The sequence below is a fragment of the Schistocerca nitens genome, chromosome 6 (genome assembly GCF_023898315.1).
Source record: "Schistocerca nitens isolate TAMUIC-IGC-003100 chromosome 6, iqSchNite1.1, whole genome shotgun sequence".
Classification (NCBI taxonomy): domain Eukaryota; kingdom Metazoa; phylum Arthropoda; class Insecta; order Orthoptera; family Acrididae; genus Schistocerca; species Schistocerca nitens.
This window is the reverse complement of record NC_064619.1, coordinates 299,523,377-299,545,124: the sequence shown is the minus strand read 5'-3', so window position 1 is coordinate 299,545,124 and position 21,748 is coordinate 299,523,377. Positions and strand designations below refer to the sequence as shown.

The 21,748-nt window shown below is 42.0% G+C and overlaps 1 protein-coding gene across 1 annotated transcript in view; it reads left to right on the top strand.

The window, feature by feature from the left end:
• Nucleotides 1-21,748, top strand: part of LOC126262804 (insulin gene enhancer protein isl-1) — a 468,702-nt gene that overhangs the window by 208,792 nt on the left and 238,162 nt on the right. The window contains exon 2 of the mRNA XM_049959645.1: nucleotides 7,634-7,711. Within this exon, the coding sequence (XP_049815602.1) occupies nucleotides 7,634-7,711 (78 nt within the window). The remainder of the gene's footprint in view (nucleotides 1-7,633; nucleotides 7,712-21,748) is intronic.

The window sequence follows — 21,748 nt, the reverse complement described above, 5'->3', positions numbered from 1 at the left end:
AAAAGTGCTATAGAACTTTTAGATAGCACAAATAACAGTGTTAGTGTCAAATATAAAGCTACAGAGTAAAGCATTAGCAACATCAATGACAGTGAAACTTTCCTCTAAATTTCGAGCTCTATTCCCGTAAATCAGATTTTTTGACACTGGATGTTCTTGCTTTAAGCCACAAATATTATGAGCTTCTCCTAGGCATCCAGCGTCGATGACGAAAAACATCGTTCATGCGAAACCCAACTCAAGCTTTCCTCACATGACTTTCTGCAAGTCGTTCATCAGGGGAATTAGGTAGAAGCAGTATTTCTTGACTACCAAAAATCATTATCCAGTACCACACCAACGCTTAGTGAAGAAGGTACGTTCATATTCAATTGGTGATTGAACTGAAGATATCTTGGTAGGGAGAGTGCGTCGCTTTACAGTGGATGTGGAAGTAACGTCATGCTTACCGCCTTGAAGTGTGTTGGCCTTCATGCTGTTAACATTGTGCGTTAATGATCTAGCAGACTATATTAATAGGAAACTCAATGTTTTGGTAAGTGATGCAGTTTTCTGTAATGAATCTTTACTTGAAGAGAACAAAAAACTGTACAAATATCCAGTCATATATTGATTATATTTCAGAGTGGTACAAGGATTTGGAATACGCTTTAAATGTTAAAAATTGTAAAATTTTGCACTTTGCAGCACGCAATAGCTCACTATCCTATGACTGCATTATCAATGATATATAACTGGAATGAGTCGACTTCTACATTTATCTGTGGGTAGGATTTGTGGGAACATGAAATGGAATGGTCACATAGGCTCGGTTCTAGCTAAAACGGGTGACAGGCTTCGGTTCATTGGTAAGATTCTGGGAAATGCAGTCACTCGACAAACGGAGCTGCTTACGAAACACTTGCGACCCATCTTAGGAGCTTGGTCAACTGTAAGGAACCCACATAAAATAAACCAACAGGGAATATTGATCATGAATTTTACCATGTTTGTTTGCTTGTTTGAAAGCTTCGTGAAAATGTTGAAAAACCTGAAGTGGCAGACACTTGAACAATCGACTCAACCATCCACAAAAAGCATACTTACGAAGTCTCGAGAACCAGTACCCTATGCATGTAGACCAGATTATACCAATTAGAGAGTGCACAGAGACATTTAGGGAATCATTCTTGCTGTACTTTAAACGTAAACGTATCCGTGAGTAGACACTAATATGGGGTTCAATGATAAATGCTCTCTGCCATGCACGTGACAGTGGTTGGTAGAGTACGGATGTAGTCGTAGGTGGATACGTACACTGCAGAGAGAAATTTGGTTAAACCACGATGCAAAATTAACTTATTTGAGGAAATTTATTCTTTTTCGCAAATAGCTGTGAAACTCCAAGACAGAAACGTAGGCGAGATAACGAAGATGGTGTGCGGATCAGCTAAGAAAGTGAGTTCACTCACAGTAAACTGAAGCAAGTCCAAAAGAATCACGGGCCACCATTTCAACTTTACTTCGGCCAGTGCCTTCCTCGTACCTTCACAGAAGCTTTTCTGCACAGTCAAAGACTCATTCTGCAAACAGTCTCCTAGGTTGTGGCTAAGCCATTTATCTGTAACATCCTTACCCCGAGGAGTGTTGGTTCAACGAAGTGTGGAGGAGACTTGTCAGATAGGACAGAGGTGCTGGTTAAATGTAGGCCTGTGGGTGCGGGTTGTGCGCTTTGACTGCATAGCTCAGGTGGCAAAAAGGTTCTAGATTTGAATCCCTGTCCAGCACACGGTTTAAATCTGCAAGAAAATTTCAAAAAAGCTCACATTCCGCTGCGGAATGTAAGTTTCATTCCGGAAGTTAAAGATGTACCTTCCGCAACGTGAATGAGTCGTAAGGATAAGATTGTCAACAGTGCGTGGTTATGAGCGCCCACAAATTCAGACGCTGTCACAGGGATCTCAAAGGAATCACATCCACCTAGGTCCACAGTACGCAGCAGAATTTTGTAGTAAAAACGTCTGGAAAGCAATAACCCTATCATAACTCAGGGAGTCTTAAGAAATTTACTGCTAGCTATTTGTGCTAACATGAGAGGGCTCGAATTAGATATGCTCAGTATTTTTGTTGTAATGCTACATTCATTTCAGCTGTAGCAATTTTTTTCTGTTGCCTTCCCTCCTATTTTAATTGTAGTTATTATGTTATATAGGTGCACTTCAGACCTAAGGTCGAAATTGACCAGTAGTCCTTTTAGAAAATTGCTTGGCTTCGATTGGTCGCGATAACTGAATTCAAATGATATATACAATACCCCAACCCGAAAACCAACTTCTGCCACCCCAAAAGTAACAAGTAATCAATGTAACACTGTAAAATACAGCAAAGAAAACCACAAAATTCGATCAAAATAATATTTAAAAGTCCCCAAAAAATACTTATTACAATACGTGAAAATCCAGTTCATTCCTAACATACGTTAACTACCGAAGTTCTTGTATATTTCTGTCTTGTTCAATTACTACTTCCTACGGGAGAGTGATGAAAATTAATAATAGGTTTTTTAATTACCTTAAGCTGCTGGTCATGAAGTTCAAAATCGGCAATTAATCAGCTCTGTATTTTCGATAACTTCCAGGAATTTCGTTTGGTTAATAAATAGGAATCAAAAAAATTAAAACAAGGCAAGACACTTTTAGTTTTACATTAATCAATGCTGTATTTTTGTGTAATAGTAATTAATGCAAACAGTGGACATTTCCCGATTGTTATTGACAATCATTTTTATTTACGTCTTTTGTTAGTATTAATGACCATAAATATAATACTTAATATTTAAAAAATGTAATGTACTTTCTTCAAAACGTAACCTTACGTGAAACCGAATCATGATATGAAACACGTCAAACTATACTGCCGATTCTTCACAACCATTCCTTCTAACCCGTTACCTCCTCTGTCTTCCCCCTCCTCTCTCTTCTATAACATCCATGTTGATGTCTCGTTAGTAAGAAGTAAGTCGTTTTTAGTTCATCGTCCAGAGCTGTCCTCCACCGACAAAAACGAGTGTCATTCGTGCGATGTACGAATTTCTTATTCCGTTTCGTGCTGAATAGAACCTATGTGAAAATGGTTACAACTTGCCTTGAATTTATGGATTCTGTGGTGCCCGTGAAGAACAAATGGTTCAAATGGCTCTGAACACTATGAGACCTAACATCAGAGATCATCAGTCCCCTAGAACTTAGAACTACTTAAACCTAATTAACCTAAGGACATCACACACATCCACACCCGAGACAGGATTCGAACCTGCCACCGTAGCGGTCTCGCGGTTCCGGACTGAAGCGCCTAGAACGGCTCGGCCACACCTGCCGGCCCTTGAAGAACATATCAGCCGGCTTGCTGTTTATTTGAACGGATCAAACACGCCCACGTCTACATAACTCAATACCTGCGTTCTTTTGACGAATAATCTTATCTACTGATGGTATCCACAGGATACAATATATTAGGGTGCAGCAAACCACTACCACTCGACCTTCGAATTAGAACCAAATCGTGTCATTGCGCCAGGCAGCAACTGTTAACTTCGGCCATTAAGGATTTTGAGCATACGTGACGGAGTAATGCATGTAAGCCAGCAAGTCTCCCTTACATCTGCGCTGTCACTTGATCTCTTTTGGTGTTCCGACGCCACGACAGCAGTCTGGCCTCTGTAAACAGGCAGAAACTACGGCTTCCTCACCCGTCGTCCCCTCTGCCTGCACCAGAACGATCCGCGTGCCTCTGCAGCTGTCAGTTTTGATTGGGTAGACAGTGGAACCTCCTTTATACGGAGTAGATGGGGCCATAGACCAGCCAGATTATCAAAAATCAGGATAATCTGGAAATGTAGAAAAAAATAGAATAACACGTATCATAAAACACAGTCGCTTCACTTATTTTCATGTACTCATCAACACACATTGAGCAAATATTTAAGAAAATACGGTGAATTTACACACTGAAATAATCAGTTTCTTGAGGAACTCATAGTTGTTAACTTGGCATACTTTTCTTTGTGATTATTATGCAACAAAAACCTTCAACTCGTTATACGTCCATCAGACACAGTTCAAATTCCGACATGACATGGTTTTGAAGAGTCCTCCTCTAACCATCCTATGCAGTGCATCTAAAAAAAATGCCAGACGTAAAGCCCATATGACACACATGAAACATGATGCCCCAAAACTTCAGAGCCAACCAAAGCTTCACGATGTAAATGCTTCATTGAGACCCATAAATTACAGAAAAGCACCCACATACACTCTCGCTAGACATTCGTGTAACATACTCGCGCAGCGGTATAAAACACAAAATGACAGGACAGTGAAATCACAGAACAACTAATGAACCACATTTTAAAATCGGCATTGTTACAGCGACTACTGAAGATGCTTTAGAATAAATCAAAATGTGTTTGGTCTTAATAAGACGTTCATTACGGTTGCAAAATATTGACTTACAGCCAACAGGGGACAATACAGTATAATAAAACCCAATGTTAACTACGAAGGCTATTCGTTTATTAAGGTCCGATCGGTCGCGAAATGGGAACCACAGTTAAAACCCGACAAATCTCTGCATAGACGTATTGAACAATATGTTTAGTACGCCCATCGATCGCGTCTTGTTTCTCTTGTCAGTTCTGAGCACGCAGTGAACAGGTGAAGGAAGCCTAGAAGCCGGCCGAAGTGGCCGTGCGGTTAAAGGCGCTGCAGTCTGGAACCGCAGGACCGCTACGGTCGCAGGTTCGAATCCTGCCTCGGGCATGGATGTTTGTGATGTCCTTAGGTTAGTTAGGTTTAACTAGTTCTAAGTTCTAGGGGACTAATGACCTCAGCAGTTGAGTCCCATAGTGCTCAGAGCCATTTTTGAAGCCTAGAAAACAGTCTCTCCCACTAAGTATGAGTGCTAGCTGACAGATTATTTCATGCAGCACACACAACGTAACTGTCACACATTTCCGTCTTCATGGCAATGAAAACACTCCTGCAGCGTTTTCGAGACGAAGGGTTCATCAGCCATCATACAGCCCTGGTCTGGCTCTTTCTGAGTTTCAATTCTGCTAACATGAACCGCTGGCGATGTAGACAACTTTTTGGCACAGACCACGATCTGCAGACAAACGTAGATAATTTGCGGAAAGCACAGGCGGCTGCCTTGTGTGACGAGGATGTTAGAAAGTTGGTACCACGCTATGACAGACGTCTAACTCGGTGTGGCGGTTATGCAGAGAAGTAGCTGGAATGTATAGCTAAATTTTGGAAATGGAGCATTTTTTACTTTCACTGTGGTTTCCATTTCGCGACCGATCGGACCTTAATATATGAATAGCTTTCTTCGTAGTTAAGTGATGCCGTGCCAGGACCGTCGTGTAGCGTTTGGCTGATTTAAAAATTTAATGATTGTCATCGGCATTGCTACCATTGTTACTGTAAGAGTATTAAAAAAAATCTAGATTAATGACTGCGAGACAAATGAGGTTCCACAGTATTTCTATATAGGCTAAATGATGTTCACAGACACTGTGATACATTCCTACAGAGGTAGTACTGGTCTAAACTGGAAGAAAGGTTCCTGTTTATATGTGCGCAAACCAATACGTGTTGAAATATGGGCCTTTTGCTGAAATATGGGCCTTTTGCTCCTGCAACAGATTCCTGAAGATCGGCAGTTGACAGCGTGTACTTTATTTATAAATGAAGTAGGATCCACAAAAGATTACATAGTTAATTACCACAATTCGCAAGCAGATAAACATTATCGAGCAATCAGAGAGGTCAGGTATCAGCATTTCTTCCGTATCAGTTTATCAGCAGGAACTGTTGGTTACAAACTCATAGGCCCATACACGTTACCAAAAAGATGATGAGATTTGTGCACGATGAACTGACAGCGCTACTGAAGAAAGTTACCCTTGCAGCAAGACAACGAGCGCGCTTTATGCGCAACGCGGCACCACCCCTTTTCCTACAGACTGTGCTGTATTACTGTAACGTTTCATAGGCGATGGATTAGTTGGGGGTGACCCGGAAGTATGGCCTCCCCGTTTACCGGACCTAACTCCGTTGGATTTCTGCCTTTGTGGACATTTAAAGGCATTGGTGTAAGCACAACCCGTCGACAATGTGCAAACGTTACAGGAGCGAGTGAGCAGTGCATGTTACGCAATCAGATTGGAGCCTGATAAATTTAAAAAATGTGTGATTGGCAGCGAGAAAGGACTGAGAGTTGATAGGATTCTGGTAACAACATGAAACAATGCTATTGGTTTCCAGAAATATCGTTATAAGGAACTTTTCTTCTAGTTGTGACCAGTACCACCTCCTGTAGGAATGTGTGGTACCCTGAGGCCTAGATGGCAGGACACTTATTAGGGCATCAGGGGATAACTCCCACAGCACTAGAACGACCAAAAACTGTAGGGGGAAGACAGAGATTGGAACGTCTCGCTGAAAAAGTTGCTGACGATGGTTTTCAGTGCTACTCTGAGACCGTCATCGAAGACGAAGTCGTGACAGATACTAATTTGCGAGACCGGCAAAGATTTCATTTCCAGTGCCAATTTCTTCGTCTCAAAGTAGTACTTAAACCCGTCATTCTCAATTATTCGTTCAATTTATTACAGTTTCAGTATTCCCCACAATTATGGCACCTTCTACTACTGTGAAAGATATTCCCTGTTTTCTTAAAATAGGTCGCTATCGTATGCCATCTTCCACACACACACACACACACACACACACACACACACACACACACACACACACACACACACACACACACCTTTCCTCGCCAATTCTCTGAAGAACCTCGTCATTTCACATTTCGTCAGGGCACGAACTATATTCAAGAGTTTTTTTCCGGTCGTATTTCGTTCCTAACCACGAGTTACTTCGGTTTACTTTATGTAAGGAGCAGGAGGAGAAGGACTACCACTTGAAATGGATGCCCCACATCTTTCTGTCAATAAAGACGTGGGCAATTAGATGTACTTGTCTCATCATCTGAATCTAGTCTCGTGTCATTTTGACCTTGCGGCAAACCAGGCTTTGAACTCCGTAACCTTCATGTTCCTCAAATGAATTCGAAAGCAGATTTTAGTTTATATGGGCATAGTTTTGCTGCTTTTTGGTCTTCCTGCCGACGAAGCACAAAAATTTAATATGCCCACCTCCACGTGTGTGCTTTTTTATGTATTACTAATTATTTCTCATTGTAGAAACTGTAATAGATGTAGCAAAAAAGGATGAGAGATTAATAGTTTAAACACACAGACTACTGCGACCAATTGTATTAATTAAAAATGTTCCGAGTGTACTGCCATACCATTAAATAAAATGCTTTAAAATAATAAAATAATTTTGGCCATTTCGGAGCAGCATCCCTCCCGGTACATAGACCTAAAAAGCCAGCTACAACGCTGCTAACACTTATTATTCTAGTATTTTAAGTTTTTTGTGTGATGACGTGGCAGTATATTGCGAAGGTTTTTAGAGGGACTTGTGAGTATTGACTTAAAGAACAGCAACATGATGTGCAAATTTCGCGCTAGTGCGAGTGTATATGAAGGCATTATCGGTGCGTTTTTGTTTGTCGCTTTCAGATGGGTTTGCAGGGAGCGGGGAGCGGAAGGTCCATCCGGAACTGGCGGTGTCCCGGGGAGCCGTGAGGAGCACCGGCGGTAAGCTCAAACAACAGGGAACCTGACTTGTGCCCTGCGCGCAGCACCCCTCTAGCTGACCAAACCTCCAATGCTTGTACACCTGCAGCTAGAATTCCCTTACAAATTATCTGGCTTTTGTCTGATACTGGATCCCCCTTGGAATCATGAGTGTAGTGACAGACTGCTCTGTAACCCGACGTCTACGTTAGGATAGACAAGTAATTTTATTGTGAATTGGTGAAGTTAATGAATGTGAATGCTATATAACGGTTGTGGTAACAGACTGAGCTGTTGCGTATCCTAACGTTTACGTTCGCGGCGTATTTAACGCACTTTGCCATATATAATGCACTTCGCGTCATAAAAACCAGTATTTAGAAAACTAATATTAGATAATGGGAAAGTTTCCGACGAGTATTTTGATGCTTATCATGTAAATATATCTCACTTAAACCATGAATAATGCAAGCGTGGTCCACTTTGTAACTTTTGCCAACATTCGGGTGCGTGAGATGACATAATAAATTAATCAATACATGACAAGGCATAATAAATATCATCTCTATCACTAACGTCATTAGACGTTTAAAACCCACTGCTGAATGAAATTCTCCTCTAGGCTTTTCTGAGTATCACAGTCATGAGCTATGCACTCATGTCGTAACTATTATTATTTCTAAAGCAGTTTACTCACTTCACATTATGTCACCATCTCACTCCTTCACCATCACTTGTAAATCAGCAAAGAATTTTCTTGGTCCATTCACCTGGATACGTGAGCTGTACACACCCACATAAATTTAAAAAAAAATGGTTCAAATGGCTCTGAGCGCTATGGGACTTAACTTCTAAGGTCATCAGTCCCCTAGAACTTAGAACTACTTCAACCTAACTAACCTAAGAACATCACACACATCCATGCCCGAGGCAGGATTCGAACCTGCGACCGTAGCGGTCACGCGGTTCCAGACTGTAGCGTCTATAACCGCACGGCCACCCCGGCCGGCCATAAATTTCAGTTTCATGTTGTTGTTGTTGTTTTTGTTGTTGTTGTTGTTGTGGTCTTCCGACCGAAGAAGTCTGTGACATTCATTTTGAATCCTACTTTTCACGCCCTGCTAATTTGTTGAAGAAAACTTTCCTCTAGTGCTTTTAGATCCTGCGGCTTAGAACACGTCCTCAACTCCTGTAATGCAGCTGATGTGGTTTTCACTTCGTAGACTGGTTTGTTGCCGTTATCTGTGCTGGTCTGTCCTGTCCAAGCCTCTTCATCCCTGCATAGCTACCGCAGCCTACGTTCATTTCAACGTCCTTACTGTACTCAAACCTAGGTCACCCTCTGATCTCTGATATTCGTCCGCCTTCCCCCCCCACCCCCCACCCACACACACACATATATATACCTTCCGTTACCAAGTCGACGATTCCTTGATGCCTCAAGATGTGTCCTATCTACCGATACCTTACTTTAGTCAACATAACTTCTTGACGATTGAGATCTCTTCATTAGCTATCGATCTGCCCATCTGATTTTCGGAATTCATCTGTAGCACTACATTTAAAAACCTTCTACTCCCTTCTTTTCTAAACTACTTATCGGCCACTTTCCACTTCCGTACAAGGCTACACTGCCGACAAATACCTTCAGAAAAGACTTCCCAACGTTTAACCCAACGTTTAAGTTTATATTGGATGTTAGAAAATTTTCCCTTTTGTAGAAACGCTTTTCCTGTCGTTGCCATATTGCATCTTATATCCTCTCGATTTCTGCCATCGTCAGTCAATTTTCTGCGTAAATAGCAAAACTCATCAATAACTTTCGGTGTCTCATATCTTAATCTAATTACCGCAGCATCACCTGCCTTAATTAGAGTCCATTGCATGACCTTTGTTTTGCTTTCGTGGGTGTTCATATCGTGACCTCTTCTCATAACATTATGCATTTTATTCATCTGATGTCTAAAGTCTTTTGTAGTCTCTCGCAGACCTGCTTAAATCAGTTACAATTACATCTTGCACTCCAGTCTGTTCTGTGGTAAACTTGTTTGGCTTTCTGTTTCTCCTATCAGTTTCCATCATGTATCTCGCCATTGTCCACTGAAAACTCTTGAGTTTCGCGTTAAAAGACGGGTTCTCAATATCGTAGATGAAAACTGTCAAAATAGACTGACTGCTAAATTTACGTTTCAGACATGTTCGAGTCTTTCTTACGATACCTCTACTTAGATCACCAAAAACACCGTGAGCCGAACCGCACAATAACCCTGGGTTCGGTGTGGGGCGGCGGAGGGGTGGACTGCGGTAGTCGTCGTGGGGTTGTGGACCACTGCGGCTGCGTCGGGGACGGAGCCTCTCCGTCGTTTCTAGGCCCCAGGTTAACACTAAATATAATACAAGTGTTTGTTTCCGAAATTAATTATATTTTTTAAGCGACCTTAGGTCCAGTAGCCCGCCACTATGTGCACACTAGTACGAAATACAGTACAAAGACAATTATTTAGTAGTCATTGCTGTCTATACTTTTTGGGGCTTGTCAGGAAGGCATATAACGGAATGGTCTCATCGAGTTATACCTTCATGGCCAGAATTTCGGTTTGTCTTTTTTTTTTCAAGTTCCTACTTTAATTGTTCTTCTAAGAGAGAGTGGCTAAATTGTACCATTTTCGAGATTTTATTTATAGTAGTCTTAACAGTAAGTCATAAAATTATTTAAAGAATGCCATACTCAACAGCAGAATTTGTTCTTGGTATCTGATTTAATGAATGGAAATTCTGACAATTACAGGCACGCTAATTTACTGAACATCTGCAAGTGGTATAAATTAGGAATTTGGTTTCCAACTTGTACCAGTCAGTGCATAAATTGTACCATTTTTATAAACTAAACCCCTGAGCTTAAAGACATGCACTAGTCCAAGGATATATTCCATGTATTAGCTACATCACTATTTTCTTTCCTTATCCGTACAACCCTTCGCATCTCTCGGATTCGGTGATATTTTTTGGTTGGTTTTCTTCGGCCCACTTTTTGTCTGCCATAGTACTTACTCCACTGAAATTGCGGGACAATACTTTCCGTTCTGCAATGTCGAGCGCAAGTTTTCTTACTTCCGACGGACTAAAATCGAACATCATCTCTTCAAATGTAAAAATATGCTCTTCCAAATCGTTTTCAAACTCGTTGGAGAAACATAAAAGGGGGTCAATCCTTTACATCCACGTTTCCGTTTCTGTTTTCATTTTCAGTATGCATCTTAACTGTTCGCTTAGGCACGTTATATTGTATAAGCTTGTGCATTCATTTAATCCACGATGTCCATTTACACGTATTGTTACAGTAAATGCGATTCATCTGAGCACCACTTTCCATAACGTCTTTTTGTTGCCCTATTGTAATACAAAATAATTATTTAATTAATAACGTAGATATTTAACGCATCGAGAACTCACCATATCGTTCCTTAACATTATGTTGCACTAATAATATTAAACGCATTTTAAAGCTTACTCCACGCCCGGGTTCGATTCCCGCGCGGGGTCAGGGATTTTCTCTGCCTCGTGATGACTGGGTGTTGTGTGATGTCCTTAGGTTAGTTAGGTTTAAGTAGTTCTTAGTTCTAGGGGACTGATGATGACCTCAGATGTTACGTCCCATAGTGCTCAGAGCCATTTGAACCATTTTTTTTAAAAGCTTACTATATGAGCAAATTTTTTAACTGTACCAGTACACTATAGTCAACGTCCCCATTTGTTCTTTGTCACTTTCGTACAACCGAAAATGAACAAATACAGAGCTTGACTGTCTGAAAACTAAGTTTTTTTATGTATATTCACTTATAAGTAAAATATTATGTTACCAATGTTACCACTTGCCTTGAAACAGTAATTTTACTAGCCAAGTTCACAAAAATGGTTCAAATGGCTCTGAGCACTATGGGACTTAACATCTGAGGTCATCAGAATTACTTAAACCTAACTAACCTAAGGAGGCAGGATTCGAACTTGCGACCGTAGCGGTCGCGCGGTTCCAGACTGAAGCATCTAGAACCACTCGGCCACCACGTCCGGCCAAGTACACAAAAAGTCAGATGAAAACAACGATAAGATAAACGTTTTCTGCATACGATATGTTCCTCAACATACACAACTCTTGGTTGACAATATGACTTCAAGGACCATGTTGTTCACTCTGACCTCTCTAAAGGAGAAGTAATTTAATAGCAGTGGTACAAATTAGGAGTCGATTCAATTCCATGGAATGTATTCATGTAATTTTGTAGCTACGTTTGTGTTACGTATTATACGAGGTGCATTCAAGTTCTAAGGCCACCGATTTTTTTTTCTAATTAACTACTCACCCAAAATCGATGAAACTGGCGTTACTTCTCGACGTAATCGCCCTGCAGACGTACACATTTTTCACAATGCTGACGCCATGATTCCATGGCAGCGGCGAAGGCTTCTTTAGGAGTCTGTTTTGACCACTGGAAAATCGCTGAGGCAATAGCAGCACGGCTGGTGAATGTGCGGCCACGGAGAGTGTCTTTCATTGTTGGAAAAAGCCAAAAGTCACTAGGAGCCAGGTCAGGTGAGTAGGGAGCATGAGGAATCACTTCAAAGTTATTATCACGAAGAAACTGTTGCGTAACGTTAGCTCGATGTGTGGGTGCGTTGTCTTGGTGAAACAGCACACGCGCAGCCCTTCCCAGACGTTTTTGTTGCAGTGCAGGAAGGAATTTGTTCTTAAAAACATTTTCGTAGGATGCACTTGTTACCGTAGTGCCCTTTGGAACGCAATAGGTAAGGATTATGCCCTCGCTGTCCCAGAACATAGACACCATCATTTTTCCAGCACTGGCGGTTACCCGAAATTTTTTTGGTGGCGGTGAATCTGTGCTTCCATTGAGCTGACTGGCGCTTTGTTTCTGGCTTTATAAATGGCATCCACGTCTCATCCATTGTCACAACCGACGAAAAGAAAGTCCCATTCATGCTATCGTTGTGCGTCAACATTGCTTGGAAACATGCCACACGGGCAGCCATGTGGTCGTCCGTCAGCATTCGTGGCACCCACCTGGATGACACTTTTCGCATTTTCAGGTCGTCATGCAGGATTGTGTGCACAGAACCCACAGAAATGCCAACTCTGGAGGCGATCTGTTCAACAGTCATTCGACGATCCCCCAAAACAATTCTCTCCACTTTCTCGATCATGTCATCAGACCAGCTTGTGCAAGCCCAAGGTTGTTTCGGTTTGTTGTCACACGATGTTCTGCCTTCATTAAACTGTCGCACCCACGAACGCACTTTCGACATATCCATAACTCCATCACCACATGTCTCCTTCAACTGTCGATGAATTTCAATTGGTTTCACACCACACAAATTCAGAAAACGACTGATTGCACGCTGTTCAAGTAAGGAAAACGTCGCCATTTTAAGTATTTAAAACAGTTCTCATTCTCGCTGCTGGCGGTAAAATTCCATCTGCCGTATGGTGCTGCCATCTCTGGGACGTATTGACAATGAACGCGGCCTCATTTTAAAACAATGCACATGTTTCTATCTCTTTCCAGTCCGGAGGGAAAAAATCGGAGGCCTTAGAACTTGAATGCACCTCGTATTACTGTGTGTCCCCTTCACCTTCTGTTCCTGTATAACTATACGATGTTTCATTTTCTGTATCGTCTGTGCTCTTTCTCATTTAAAGTTATGGTTGTGTTTGGTCATCCCGTAATATTCTTGAAATGATTTCTGCTGTTGTATTTAGATCTGCCCATTGGTCTGCATCCTTACGGAGTTGTATATGTTGCCTTCCGTCATCCTATGTCGTCTGGTCTGTGTATGCGTGATGCGGTGCAGTTTTGCATGTTCGGGGAGCCAATTTCCACATGCGTGCATTTATTTGACTCGGACGTATGTCCATCCAATGACTCGCCAGGGTAGCCGAGAGCGCTAACGCGCTGCTTCCTGGACTCGGGTAGGCGCGCTGGCCCGGATCGAATCGGCCCAGCGGATTAATGACGAGGGCCGATGTGCCGACCAGCCTAGATGTGGTTTTTAGGCGGTTTTCCACAGCCCGCTAGGTGAATACTGGGTCCCCATGTCCGTCTCAGTTACACAGCTCGCAGACATCTGAATACTTTCGCACTATTCCATGGATTACACTCGATGCAGACAGTTGGGGTACACTAATTACGTCCCGGAGGGGGAGGGAGGGGTACAGGGTGGAGGCAGGAAAGGCATCCGGCCACCCCTAAAGCATTAACATGCCAAACTGGATGAACGATGGCTGGCCCTGCGTAACTGCGGGACAAGGCTCAAGCGATAGATATGTCCATCCAATGTAAGTCTGTCCGGTTAGGAAATGTATCATTCTACCAAAGCGAATAGTTTTCCCCTCGTCTTCTTAACTCTTCTTTAATCACTGGTCACATTATCATGAAGAATCACGTCAGACGCCCAGCGAAGCATTTTGGTTTCCATTACAGCAAGTGGTTGTTCTGCTTCTTTAGTTGCGGTACAAAATTCTTCACCGTACAAGGCAACTTGGTGGATTGCAGAGTGGCATATTTTCGACTTCAGTCGATCTGTGACCACTGTATCATAATGCAAGCGACTGCTAGCCCACCACTTAAGAATTGTGTTGTTACCGCGTTCTATATTTTCGGGAGCGATTGTGTCGACTGCAGCGATTTTTGAGTCAAGGTAGCCTACTTGAATATATATGTCTCTGGCAGATAAAGGGCGTAACGAGTCTAAGTCAGAGAGGTACTCTAATATGTATGCACATCAGTGTTTTTCTTCTCTGCGCCGAACAGTCTTTCCACACAAATTTGATGGCTGATGTTTTCTGCATGATCCTATTGCATTACTAGGTGGGCTACGCCTGTCGGTATAGACTGACCGTTTCGCATCTACGCGTCCACATTTCAGCACTTGGCGTGCTGCCCAGGAGAAAATAATCGTATAATCGTCAATCTATATCTTGTCATATGTACTTGTAGGTAATAACCTACATTAAAAAAATACGACTTGGCATTGCTATAATTATTAGTCTGCTGCTAGTGACTGAAAAGTGATATAACGTTGTTCAGTACATGGTCCCCCGTCACCAATAGATAAACCTTACACACACTGTATAGTCCGTCGATCTTCATCTTTATGCTGAGTCTGGATTTTTTTACATCTACCAATACACTACTGGCCTGTTGTCTAGAAACAAATAACAGACCCTCAACTGTACTACCCCACTACTCAATACTTCTTTTGTTAACAACTTTTAATCAACTATTACAGCAGGTTTGCTTCTATAGTGTACCTCTACTTTACATGACTCGCCTCTTGGCAAGCCCCCAAAGGGGGCCAGTACCTGCCGCCAACGATGTGAAAGTGGGCGGGGCTGTGCCACCTAGCACAAACCACTCCTCATTTAATAAGTGCAGCTTATTTACTCAAGTAATAACAAGGAAAGGTAACTACTAAACTACAGCTGTTCACAATAACTAGTTCTCACTGCCAAGAGCCCCTTGCAATTATTACTAGATCTGTCTGTTTCGGAAGGCTGGGCAGAGGCAAACCATCTTCTTGATCTCTATCCTTCAGACCTCACCCTGTCCCTTGATTACGCTAAGTGGAGAAGTCCAAGAGCACCAACCCTCATTACTCTCCTTACCTCTACAACCGTTCTAATCACAATTGGTTTAATATCCAATCCAGAGGGGAACAGCGAGAATCATAGGCCGACCGAGTCCCCGCTGGCGGAGAACGTAATCAGGATAAAGTCTCATCTGTTTACTTCTCAGCACACACGGTTTTTCTCCTCCATCTTTCTGCACGCTGCAACATTTCCATTTGGTACATTTGCTGAGCATGGGCTGATGCTTTCTCTTTTAAATCGCACTGTAGCTCACATTTTATCCGCATCGTAAAGCCTGTAGTATATTAGGAGTCTCTATAGTTTCCCTCTCGCTGGAGGCAATTTATGCGTACGAGGCGTGGTCAAAGAATAACTGGAATTTTCTAATTTCGTAGGCTTTGTGTATCCGATTTTCAATTTTTTCGTCTTGTTGTTACACGTGTTCCTGAAGATTCAGCTGTTTTGAAAATTTAGTTTACTGTTGACAGTCAAAAAGGGTATAACTGTTTTCGAGTCTTGGAGAATTTTTCTTCCGAAAAAGAAGGATAAAAGAATTAGAATTGCAATTAGCTCGAAGAATGGAATACAGTGCAGCTTCGCACTCGAAAAGTTGACTGTGGCTTTTGGCGAATCTACTATGTGTAAGTCAAGAGTTAACGAGTGGTATAAGCGTTTCAAAGAGGGTCGAGGAAACATTCAAGACGACGAACGCCCTGAACGCCCTAGCGCATCAATTATTGACGACAGTGCGGAAGAAGTAAAGAAAATGGTTCTGGAAAATCGCCGAATCACCATCGAGAGGTTGCTGATGATTTTGGTATTTCTCTGGGTCATTCCAAGCAATGTTTTCGGATGTCTTGAGCATTAAACATGTAGCAGCAAAGTTTGTTTCGAAATTGTTGAATTTCGACCAAAAACGATGTTGCGTAACATCGTTCAGGAATTGCTGAATAAAGTAGACAACGATCCAGAACTTCTAACGACCACGGAACGTGGGTACACGGGTATAATGTCGAATGTTCAAATGTGTATCAAATCTTATGGAACTTAACTGCTAAGGTCATCAGTCCCTAAGCTTACACAATACTTAACCTAAATTATCCTACACACACACACCACACACACACACACACACACACACACACACACACACACACACACACACACACACACACACACACACACACCCATGCCAGAGGGAGGACTTGAACCTCCGCCGGGACCAGCCGTATAATGTCGAAACCAAGGCCAAATCGTCCCAATGGAAACTGCCAAGGAGCCAATACCGAAAAAAAGAAAATGGTTCAAATGGCTCTGAGCACAATGGGACTTAACATCTGAGGTCATCAGTCCCCTAGAACATAGAACTACTTAAACATAACTAACTTAAGGACATCAGACATCCATGCCTGAGACAGGATTCGAACCTACGACCGTAGCGGTCACGCGGTTCCAGACTGAAGCGTCTAGAACCGCTTGGCCACATGGGCAGGCTGACCGAAAAAAATTCGAGTACTTCGATCACATGTGAAACGTCTCGCCAATGTTTCCTTCAGTTACAATGGGATAGTGCGTCATGAGCTCCTGTCTTATGGTCGCTTAGTCCGTCCATGAAAGTACGTAGTGTTTCCGCTGTTAGCGAGATAGCAGAAAGCTGAAGGAGCTGAAGACCGTAACGAAAAGCAAGTTCCAGAGGTGCCTCCAAGAATGCAAAAAGCGCTGGCTCAGGTGTATCGTATCCAAGGGGTATTACATTGGAGGGGACGAAGTTGATGTTGATGAATAAATAAAGATTCTTTACAAAAACTTCCCGTTAGATCTCGATCAGCCGTTGTAAAACAACGTGCTCCGGAGTGCACTACATTCACAGGCTTGCCTTAGCCGTTTCCCTATCCGTTGTAGATATATCGGATGGATCCGTGGCCAGCCAGAAAAGCGGTTTTTCCGAGCTTCGACGTTTCAGTGAAGATTTTTCTTTCTTCGGCAGCGGTCAATACAAATTATTTTTATCCTGTTTACTGTTCATATTCTGCACTCGAGATTAAAAATACGGCAAAGGTAACTTAGTCAAAGCTGCAGTACATCTTAGTCTCAGTGAGGTTGCGTACGTTCAGCAGAATGCATTTAGGGGACTGGGGAGAAGTTACAGTCCTTGCAGACGTGAGGAGGTACTTTGGCACCAGCGTGCAAAATTTCTGACAGCGCGCGCGTTTACCGAGACCTGACTGATACGCCTCTCGTGTGAAAGAATTCTGAGGGCACGTCGCGAGATAGCTGGACTTGGTGCGCAGGCTGTTGCAGGAATTTATAGCGGCGGCCGCTGCACTAACCATAAACAAAGTGGGCGGGACCGGGAGGCGCGGGGCGGGGCGTCCGACCAATGGGTGGCGGGCGCGCGGGCCGGGGGCGGGGCGAACGCCGCGGATAGCGCGCACACCGCACACATGCCTGCCGCGTGCCGGCGCGCCGCCTTAAAAGAAATACTGCGAGCAGCGCCACGAGAAATAGGAAAAAAAGGACTGGCGCCGGGCGTGGAGCAGCGCTGCAGCGGCAGATAAATAGCGCGCCCAGATATACGCCGCCTGTAGCCGCGCGGCCGCTCTGCGTGCCTCAACACACGCCGCCGTGTCGCTGGCACAGAAATAAACTCCAATAAATCAAACTGTGCCACAGAGGACACCGACCCTATCATTTTATAACGTTCTCTGGCACTCCGCTGCTATCGCCAGTATAATGATTGGAGTTCTTTGGCGAGCTCCAATGATATCTGGATCTAAATTAAAGGCGACAGAAGTGGTGGAAACTGGTCCGAAATTACATACTAAACAGTTAATTGCTACATGTATGACATTTAAAATTATGTAAAGGCAACTTTTACCTTAGAATGAGGTTTCTAGAGTAGCAAATGTATAACTAATTCAACATTAAAAAAATTAGTTTCGCTATGAATTCATAATTTCAAAAATGTTGGCAGAGTGTCATTATGGGCTACCAAGAAGGACAAAATAACACACGTTTTCTCTTCGTAGAGCTATTTCTTTATTTTTTCTAATAAATTGTTAGGGTAAGCATTAATTATAGCATAATGTTATACCTTAATTAATTGTTAAAAGTGTAATCGTAACAAATTAAAAATATGCAAAAAATTTTAGCAAATTATTTCCAGGAACTTAGAATATTACAATTCAGTTGTAAAAAATGGTAATTGATGTCGCTAGCTACTGTTTTAATTTCTAATAGGCTTTTTATAAGTAGACGCACTGTATTTCAGCAGGCGATATTTGCCTTCTTCAACACACGCGTAAGCTTGGTCTCTCTCTCTCTCTCTCTCTCTCTCTCTCTCTCTCTCTCTCTCACACACACACACACACACACACACACACAAAAAATCAAAATATTGCTATAGGTTTAAATGCTTACCCTTCTAAGATATCTCCCTGATAGCACCTCTTTCGCCCAAGTAGCCACCAATGCACAATATTGAAAATTTTCTAACAGAAAGGTTGGTTTCGTTTACTTCAACAATGGTTTACCGCGTCGCAGCTCACAAAAATGGAACCAGGTAAAGACTAATGCCTTGTGGGCAAAGTGCAACCACCACAAGCAATCAAATAAACCAAACACTATGATCACAATCTATAGTTGCAACACACTCTGGTGTGAAAGTTGCCACCGTTTGACAGCTAGAGCGTCACTACTGTTGCAAGCGGTGACAAGGCAGTCACATGTGTCGTAAGCATAACGTACTTTTGAATTATTTTTCTACTTAGTTAACGAAATATTTGTTATACTTTTGTTTCAGTAAATTACCGAGGTAAATGAATTGTGATATAAATGTAAAAAAAGTAAAATTTCACTGATTCAATGACGTAAGCTACAACTTCTTCGTTAGTTGGTTGGTTGATTTTGGGGAGGGGCAAACAGCGAGGTCATCGGTCCCACCGGATTAGGGAAGAAACTCGGCTGTTCCCTTTCACAGGAACCATCCCGGCATTTGCCTTGATGCTATTTAGAGAAATCACGAAAAATCTAAATCAGGATGGCCAGACGCGGATTTGAACCGTTTTCCTCCCGAATTGAAGTCCAGTATCCTAACCACTGCGCCAACTCCCTCGGTAACTTATTCGTGAAGAAATAGTTTAGAATGTGTGTACAATTGCAGTTTACTCCGCAAGGGAATATAAATACATAGTCTCTTCCGTGCAAGAGAAGCGTATAGCCTATTTCCGTTCTTGCCTGTTTTTTTTTTATTATGATTGTCATTTTCATTGACACCTAAAAAATTTTTTATGGAGTATAATGATTCGCCCATTCTAACACTTCACTCGACTTTCTTACACACGAATATTTTTGGAAGTGTAATTACTTCTGCTTCAAAAGCAACTGTCTTGAAGATTCTTGCCATTTGTGGCTCAGATGTAGTGACTATTGAAACTGGTTTCTTCTCTGTTGAACAATTTTATTGCTTTTTATGCATTATTATGACATCTTTGCGGTTCTCCCTTCAGATACAGGTGCGGTGGCATATTTGGTTCAAATGGCTCTGAGCACTATGGAACTTAACATCTGAGGTCATCAGTCCCCTAGAACTTAGAACTACTTAAACCTAACTAACCTAAGGACATCACACATATCCATGCCCGAGGCAGGATTCGAACCTGCGACCGTAGCGGTCGCACGGTTCCAAACTGTAGCGCCTAGAACCGCTCGGCCACTGCGCCGGCGCATATTTGGTACGTTAAATAATGTAGGTAGTCCATACCATACAGATTTCTTACGTGTCTCACACACTGATTTGGCTGGTAGTTCAGCAAACAAAACTTCCGAGTTGCTGGGTAGGAATGCGACTTCTTTCTGCAATAAAGTCTGGTCTCCCGGTGTGTACTAGCCCACTTTTCTGTTACTAAAGGAAAACTACATTCTTAAGTAAATATCTGTAGGTTACAAGAGAATCGTAAATAAACTGTTCTGTTATGTACCGTTTCATACCTACCAGGGCCCTTATAAAACTAAACGATGACATGTGGAGTCGTTTCTCAGGTACAGGAAATTTTGACGGCACTTTGTTAGATCCCTAGTGTGAAAACTTTGTTACGTATCAACATAAACAGTATTATTTGCACTCATCCGATGTCGTACTCGGAGGTGTCATCTGAAGGCCGGTTCGCATATTGCTTTCGCAGTAGGTAACAAAAACAAGACGGAGTATAGCGACTATATGATCCTGTCAGCAACTAAATTAAAAATAAAGCTACTACGTATTTTTGCGCATTTTGGACCACTTTCCCCTGCTAAAAGAATTACAGAGGGATACGTTTACTAAACACAACATGTGGAGTATATCGCAAAATAATTAGAGATTATGTTCTATACTGGACTATGGAACGCCGTCACGAGGTAGTCTATTCTGTCGCTTTCTGGAGTGTATTTATGGTCCCTTATTTTCTTCATTTTTACTAACAATTTAGGACGAACAATTGTTTATTAGCATAAATTTCGGTATTTGAATTCTGCTTTACCTAGCCTGTTAGCTGTTCACTCCTTGTGAGGAAGTCTCTGTAATTACTATATATGCCAACCTCTGTGACTGTGTAACGTGAAGTTATTTTCTGTAAATTAATAACACTAGAAGCAATAACAACCAACCTGAAACTGATTCACTTTTCGTAACTCTCCAGAGAGGAAGAAGTGTGAGAGTACAAATTTTCTGACAGGAACAATAGTCCGTTTTAACTTCGAGTCTTACCACGAATGTGGAAAGATTTTCTTTCGGTAAAGAACTGTCTCAGCTAGGAAACTAACTGTTTGGGGTAAAATTGAAGAACACTATGTTCGTGTGAAAAGGTGGTATAAACAAAATAGTGAAAAGAGAAAGAAGACTGGTTAGAAACATAACTGCTCAAAGGGTAACAGACAAGGCAACAACAGGCCAGGAGCTGTCAAAGAAACCTGTGAAGATGTAGGGGACGTAATACATACAATGCGTAAAAGAAAACGGTTGTTCATCTGACACTGGCTTGCGACGGAATGCGATGTGACAGACCGACGAAGCAGTGAAACAACTAATAGATAGCAACTGTTGACAAGAACAAGCTAGTTTGGTCAAGGGCCGATTATGGGTAGACGACTTATTTCCTTTGAAAATACTGGATCAAATAATAATTTGAAATTTTTTTGCCGACGCAGACACTTTAAATGCGTCACAGATATATTCTGTTTTAATGATATTGATGACAATGATGATAATCATGATCGTGATGTTAATAATAGCAACAACAATAATAATAACAATAGTAATACCCTCTAGGAAACCTGATTTTTCAAGCGGTTAATAAATTTTTTCTCAGAGTGCAGTTTATAATAAACGTTAACAGTTGACCAAATAAATTGCTCTTAAATCAAAACAAAATCAAGGC